General features: G+C 39.8%; 1 protein-coding gene across 1 annotated transcript in view; it reads right to left on the bottom strand.

Annotated features, from left to right (window-relative positions):
* Nucleotides 1-830: 830 nt before the first annotated feature.
* The window catches only part of LOC119291450 (la-related protein 1B-like), a 7,674-nt gene continuing 1,045 nt past the window's right edge, over nucleotides 831-7,459 (bottom strand). Inside the window, exons 3-7 of the mRNA XM_037570203.1 lie at nucleotides 6,796-7,336; nucleotides 6,558-6,717; nucleotides 6,385-6,475; nucleotides 2,428-2,529; nucleotides 831-1,505 (exon numbers count right to left, since the gene is read on the bottom strand). Coding sequence (XP_037426100.1) covers nucleotides 1,200-1,505; nucleotides 2,428-2,529; nucleotides 6,385-6,475; nucleotides 6,558-6,717; nucleotides 6,796-7,336 — 1,200 coding nt within the window. The 3' untranslated portion in view covers nucleotides 831-1,199. The remainder of the gene's footprint in view (nucleotides 1,506-2,427; nucleotides 2,530-6,384; nucleotides 6,476-6,557; nucleotides 6,718-6,795; nucleotides 7,337-7,459) is intronic.

The following is a 7,459-nucleotide window of genomic DNA, read 5'->3' as shown; positions in this document are numbered from 1 at the left end:
GGTGCGAAGCCGTCTCCACCACGACAAGGAGGTCACGCCGATGTCCCTGCCCCATTGGCAGTCTGGGAGCCAGTGACGCCCGACTGCCGTGAAGAAGGGGTCATGGTCCTCACTCCATCCGCAGTCCAGGAGCCAGTGGCGCCTGACCGACATGCAGGAGTTGTCGCCCTCCCGGCGATCTCCAAGGCGCGCGGCCGCCTCACCTACTCCCTCGGTGGTGATGGCGGCGGCTCCTCCACATTGACGATGGCCACCCTGGCACCCTTCGAGGTAGCGCACCTTGAACGGCGCAATACGCAACGTCAGGCGTTGTTCAGGCGGTTGGACGTCGCACCATCCTTTTTAGGCGGTTGGATGTCGCACCATCCTAGATCCTGGAGGAACCCCCGCTTGTTGAGGCCCGACCACCGCAGAGACCTCCATGTGAAACTTTGTTAAGTTTCATCACCATCGGTACCACACATAATTTTTTGTTTTTAAAGTTTTAGATTTCATTGTGAAGTGAAACCTTGTTAAATTTTGTCCCTTTTGGTCGTAATATATCAATGTTTAACAAATGTCATCCAGTCTAGCATGAATTTCATCCATTTTTTTTTTGAAAAGATCCGTTAAAAAAAGGTCGCCTGCCCCGATTGCTGTCCTCGGACATTTGGTGATGTCGAGACGTGTCAGAGAAGATTTGGTGATCAGCCAAACAGGTGGCAGGTTGGCTTTAGCAACATGCTGAGACAACTATGGAGAATTGTCACCGAAACATAATATAATCAACCATCAAATCAGCATAAACACTACACAAGAGGAATAAATTTGCAGAACAAAACATAAAGCAGTATTAGAAATGTCTTTTTTTATATATAATTGTCTGGTCTCAACAGGCCTGAACGGTACCAGTCATGACGTCTGAGATAACAGAGTATACACAGAGAACAAACTGTCCATTAAAGCAGAAACCCGACATAATAACACACATATCCGAAAAAGCAAATATTCAGAAGTCACACATAGCACTTGCTATTCTTTTTTATATATAGTTTTCTGGTTTTTTTTGGTTTTTTTTGTATGTCCATCTACATTTTTTAATTTTTTTGGGTGTTTTTATGCTCCCTTTTTCCGAACAAACTGGATCTTCATTCCTCATCCGAAGTAGAAGAGTTGAGCATGCCGTAACCAGTGAAAACTCGGCATCTCTTTGTTGTGTATCAAAAAGTATCACTTCTGAGTAAACTTCTCTCGGTCTGCTGCCCAAAAATGGGTCCACTGCCATTGCTGTGTAGTCCTCTGAAGGTAGGTGCTTGATAGCCTATACTAACTGAAGTTGCTGATCTAGTAAGGAGAGCTTCACGAGGATAGTATGTCCCCTCAAGTCCAAAAGATTGAAACTGAGACGCCAATGAATCAATGTTGGATGTCACGGGGGAACGTGAACCAGAAGAATTTCCATCAGAATAATTTGGTCTGGGAAGCAACCAAATCTCCCATCTTGCATGCCTCCGTATTTTGTCACCCTAACAAAGCAGAAAAAAGTTAAGCCTTTCAATGGGAACTGTGGTCTGACTGTAGTATGTCACCTAAGGAATATTTTGATAAAGAGTGGTCATATTCAGGGTTCTTTGTCATCAATGTTAAATACAGAGCAAAAGGGAGCATGCGGCAATATACGTGTACGACTAAGGAAAGCGGCGAGTGAACTGGAATGTGACTGGTTCAAGTGACCTTCATTGCAAGTTTACATAAGAATTGTGACAATAAGCTGCCAACTGTAGTAGTGTTTAAAAGTGCAATCTGACATGCCAAATGGCAGCCTAGACTTGTAATTAACATAATTTTTTTGTTAATCAAAGGAACTTTGCAAGTGAAATGTGGTGTTCTATTCATGTGTGATAAAATTAAAAAAAAACAGCCTGGTGAAATATGAGATCATGTAGTAGAATCATAAAAATGCTATAAGCAATCGCTTCAAGATCCCATTGTGTGGTTGGCCATCAAGGAGGATAAACAAGAATAAACAAGAAGGATAATCTGGACATAAACAGGGCATGCACTATAATATTCTTACCTAGTTGTCTGTAACCAAAGGTGGACATATACAAGCTATGCCCCGCTGGTATTGCATAAAGAGTGACATAGTAGGCCATAATTGAAGGAGGAGATACAAACATTTTGAAATGAATCTAAATCATGGTATCTATATTTGTGAAGATTATAGACCAAACTTAGCATCGTTGAGTTCAAAAAGAGAAGCCATTTTCTTTGGAACACTCCTACAAACGCATACATCTTCAACATGGCAAGATGTGTTAGAATATCATGTTCAACCCTTCTAGAGTTGTGCTTAATCGGTTGTTTATAAGTTATTTATAGCATCAACCAATTAAGTTTAATTTTAGATTGTCAAATCATGGCAAATGATGTCAGAAAATTGATTACCTGTACTTCCACCACAGTAGACTGCATGACTGTATCCAAGATAAACTGTAAACTATTGGTCAAGTTTTTGACTTGTCCAATACGATATAGGAGCCTTTGGACCTGTGCAAAATAATTTAGTTTAGCAATCTGTTCTTTTTTTTTGTAAAAAGAGAAAGCAAAATATATTTTTTGAATATTCTGGATAGAGTTGTCTCATCTCATTATGCTCAGAAAAGAACACCGCATTTACTAGGCAATGACCCTTTGATATAGCAACAGATGTAGCTTTCGAAAAAAAGGGTATCGCAACAAATGCACAAGCACAATTTTTCACAGCTATAAATGCTTAATGAAGTATAGTGTAGAACAAGGGCAAACCGTCATCCGCACAATACACCTGGCAGCTACAAAACAAAATAGACTAGCAGAAAAAAGAAATGGCTCCCTTTCGAACTTGAAATCTCCAAATCTTTTAACGAGCCATTTGTTAGCTCTACAATGAAAATTTGTGCAAGCCACTTTCAGAGTAGTTTGTGTATGGTAAGTGACACATGCTATGGCTGATAAGGATCTTAGGACCAAGGAGTGTAGCAATGAGGGTACGGCTTCAAGGAGTGAGGCTAGAGCCATGGCTCCGCGGATGAGAGGGAGAAAAGTTTGGGGACAGGGAATATGACTATACTAGTAGTTGATAATTCTCATTGATTGCATAATACACATGGATAGAAAAGTCTGACTTGGTGCTGGGAAAGAGGATCTCTAGTTTCCTAACAAATCGCATTTGTACATTCCTAACTAGATCGATCTCCTGCCTTGCAAAACTATAACTAGTGAAAAGAAAAACAAGAACATTCACTTGGCAACCTTATGGGCCATACCACTCTCTTGCTTACCTCAACTATTAAAAATAATGCACATCCAGGACAGAATGACGCAAAAATCCACAACATTTAAACAAGCAAATGACTAATCCAGAAGACAAGCATAACAGACAATCAAAAGTTTTCAGGTCAACATGACAAGAAGATGGAGTCATGGAGATGGTATTCTGGATACACAAGAGGAAAAGGCAATCATTCTCAACCTTGGGAATAAAACTGGCATCATGCGACTTTAAGTTTGTTGGGTACAATATGAGAAAGCTTAATCACATCAAACAATCATGCTGACAAGAGAAAATAAAAGAATAATGCTCCCTCCGATACCCTAATAGTTGTCATGTTAGGTCTCTATGTTGACAATTAATCTCCCATGTACTTTATTTATATAACTCACAAAATTATATTATCATGGAAGTACTTTTTGGGACAAATGTACACATAATTTTCAAGTATCCAATCTAAATATATTAAAAAATTACTAGTCATAGTTTTGAGATTTGAAATTGCTAATGTCCAAAATGGCGGCTTTTGGGGATCGCAAAATTCTAGCAAATATATGAGCAAGACCAAAACTGTTAAAAAAAGAAAAAATGGAAAAAAAATTGTTTGAAAATTTAACTTGCTTTTCTATGTCAACGCTTTAAAGTTTATAAGTGAGTTAAACTAAGTATAGGTTCCTTTAAAGTGAAGACCATTGTCTATATATATAGCAGCGACATTCTTCCAAGCCTTGTGTAAATACGAGTGACAGTCTTCAACTATTTCCATCCAGAAAAAAACTTTTTAACTGCAGACACTTCATGACAGAGTGGCAGGAATTGCCCAAAACAGAACTTCATTGCATGTGCTACCAATAAAGTGTTGATACATATGCACTCTACAATAAACAATAATATAAAGATATATTGAAAAACAATGGATGGCTTGTGGAGTGGTGAGCCAGCATAGATGTTACAGGTGGAGCTACAAGGAACACAAACCGTCAGTCCATGCAAAGTTCATATAAATCTGTGGTAGCAGAAGCTAAGGTGAATTCAAGTGCAACATTACCAGATCATACATATTCATAGCAGACCTAGGAATTTAGATATTACTTTCCAACTAAAAATTAAGGAATTTAGATATTATTTCATGGAGAAGGTACTTTCTATATTCATGTTATCGCACTGGTGGTGCACACGACCACAAGCAGTAGTCCTTTGAGAGACGGTGAATTTCAACATGTTCCACCCAAAAACATGACCACCAGTCTGTAAATAGTATGCAAATACTATATCCATTTCTTAATGAGAAGGCAGCGCTCCTCTATTCATAGCAGACCCCAGGAATTTAGTTACTCCCTCCGTCCCGAATTATAAGATGTTCCACTTTTTTTTATGTGTATAGATGCGTTTTTTCACTCATTTCAGTCCGCACATAGTCCATATTGAGATATCCAAAACATCATATATTTCGGAACAGAGGGAGTATTATTTTCCAACTCAAAAGAAGGAATTTATATATTATTTCAGAGACATTGTACTTCCTATATTCATGTAACCAGATCATAGATATTCATAGCAGACCCCAGGAATTTAGATATTATTTTCCAACTCAAAAAAAAAGAATTTAGATATTATTTCAGGGACAGCGTACTTCCTAAATTCATGTTATCCACTAGTGGCAGTCCTTAGTGTGAAGGCAGCGCTCCTGCTGGTTGCTCGGAAAAAATGCAAGTTACACATTTTTGTTTCACTATATTGTCATGTTAGTAACATTATAATGCCAATTGTTTTCATGAAAATGTTGCTATCGATGTCCAGAGTGTCGTGTCTAAGTCCGTCCAATACAAACCACTACATAAAACTTCAATTTTCCATTTCCTCTATACTGATCATTCATCCAAACATTGCTACTACAGAACAACTATGGGCTACTTCAATGTTTTATTTTCTCTATTCCAATCATCATTATCCAGAAAATTTCTACTATGTAGTTGTCTTACTCGAACATTAGCATTTGTAATGGATACAGGAATTAGCTTATCAAGATTCTATTTCCATTCTCTTGAAACTCTAACAATCAAGTACAGAAGCACGTGATAAATTTCTTTAGTTTGAAGGAACAAGTGTCAATTCATGTTCAAGTTGCATCCGAACCGGAATTTAAATTATCTTGGTGTAAATTTCCATGTTATGATTTCATTTGCAAGCAATAAATGCACACATCCTAAGACGACCTATATTTTTGAATGCAGGGAGCTCAGATAACAGAACACAGGTGCCAATGTTAGGAAGTGATTTGCCAAAAGCAGAAGAAAGAATCACAAGGTTCAGTGTTTGCATTTGGACAGAAGAACTAGGACTTACAGAGCACCATAAACCAAGCATTGGAGCACACAGTGCACCGAATTAACTAACTATCATGGGTAGAGTTCGAAAGTTCATGAATAATTGCATAGATTGAGGCTCTTTATTTGATGTTACTTAGAAGCGTCAATGCTACTATTTGTGTATGGGCAATGCAATCATGAACATCAAATTACACAGAATACAAGTTCTCAGCTTTCAATTTATTGAAATCCACAACAAAAGGCTACATTTAAAGAGTATTTGAGTATGTCTCTTCTTGTAACCCAAGAACTTACACCCATCAGGTAACAGGGGAAGAAAGAATCATAAAAAATTAACTTGGAACAGATTTATCTAGTTTAAGATGTGCAGGAACCGAATTCCGATGCAACTGTAGCTTCATGTGGCAGGGTCTAAATTTTCTAGGCATGATGTAAAGCTCTTTACCCAAGTTATATCAATCACACCATAACTATACATCCAATGTCCAACTTATAGAAAATCAACCACACCATTACTAAACATCCAATGTTAACTGATACCAAAATAGCAAACCTGCAAATTCAGTTTGAATGGATAAAAAATGCTAAATGCCGACTCTCCATCTCCCACTCAATCAGCAAGTAAACAACTATAGAAGGTGACCAGAACATTACTAGACTATTGACAAGTTTCCAAATAGACTGCTGGATTATAGTAGCAAAGCAAGAAAGAACTGGGGATTTTTCTAAAATAAAACCACCGTGTAAAACCAGCAAACTAACCTGGTTAAAGCCAGCAATCAAGGATAATGGCACCCAACCACGGTCATCCATATGTCTCCTCAAGAATATGTCCTTGCACAAATTTTCATCGCTGCAAAAAATGAGCAAGCGTCTTAATAAAATGACCTCAGTGGTGGCAAACTGTTTTTCTATAAATACAGACAGAGAAATACCTAAAGTAGTAGTCTATCTGCACCAGTAGGTCCCTTTGAAGTTGTTCCAGTGGAGAAATTAGCATGGCTGGAGGGGTTGGTGGAGGAGGCGCAGAAGGAAGGGCTTGAAGACCATCCGAAGGGGGCACGGCAAAATAGTAAACATGAGGTGCCATCTCTGCTGTTTAAGATAAAGCAAATTAAGGTGACATAACAATCGCACAAAGCCATGTTCTCACAAAGAGCATGAATAACATACCAGGGAATCCCATAGGCGCCCCATAAGGTGGTGTCTGTGGAGCAGCAGTTCCATAAGGTGGTGTCTGTGGAGTAGCAGGGCCAGCAAATGGTGGTGTGGGAGGTCCCGCCGCTAAAACAGCCAGAGGAGGAGCCCTAATGTACGATGGCTGGTGAACACGATGCTGGTGCCCTGGCCCATGTCCATCTCTACGGCCGCCACCACGCCGTTGCCCATCAAACCCACCATGGTGCTCATGACCATGGCGACTACCACCTCCACCATTACCCCTTCTGCTCCCCCCACCATAACTGCCACCTCGGCCATGAGGATGGGAACCAAAACGGCCATTCTGATGATGAACGCCGGTACCATTGCTCCGGGCATTAGGAGAGTATCCTAGAGATGGCTCTGGAATAAGAGCATGCATCTCTGGCCCGTCATCCCCTGCAGGCATCATCAACACACGCCGGACTGGTGGACTACTGGTCACGGCGTCCTTAACAGTGGTAGCATCCGGAGCGCCAGAGATGTCCAAAGACACCGGTAAAATCACTGTCTCCTGAGACCATTCCCACAAGCAATCAAAACACAATCTGGTCAGACCATACAAAATATAACTCCAACAATCCTAAATAGATCAAACACTGAGACGGGATCCAACTCCTGTAATACTAAGTAAATC

The sequence above is a fragment of the Triticum dicoccoides genome, chromosome 4B, assembly GCF_002162155.2.
Source record: "Triticum dicoccoides isolate Atlit2015 ecotype Zavitan chromosome 4B, WEW_v2.0, whole genome shotgun sequence".
Classification (NCBI taxonomy): Eukaryota; Viridiplantae; Streptophyta; class Magnoliopsida; order Poales; family Poaceae; genus Triticum; species Triticum dicoccoides.
This window is presented reverse-complemented; position numbering and strand designations above follow the sequence as displayed.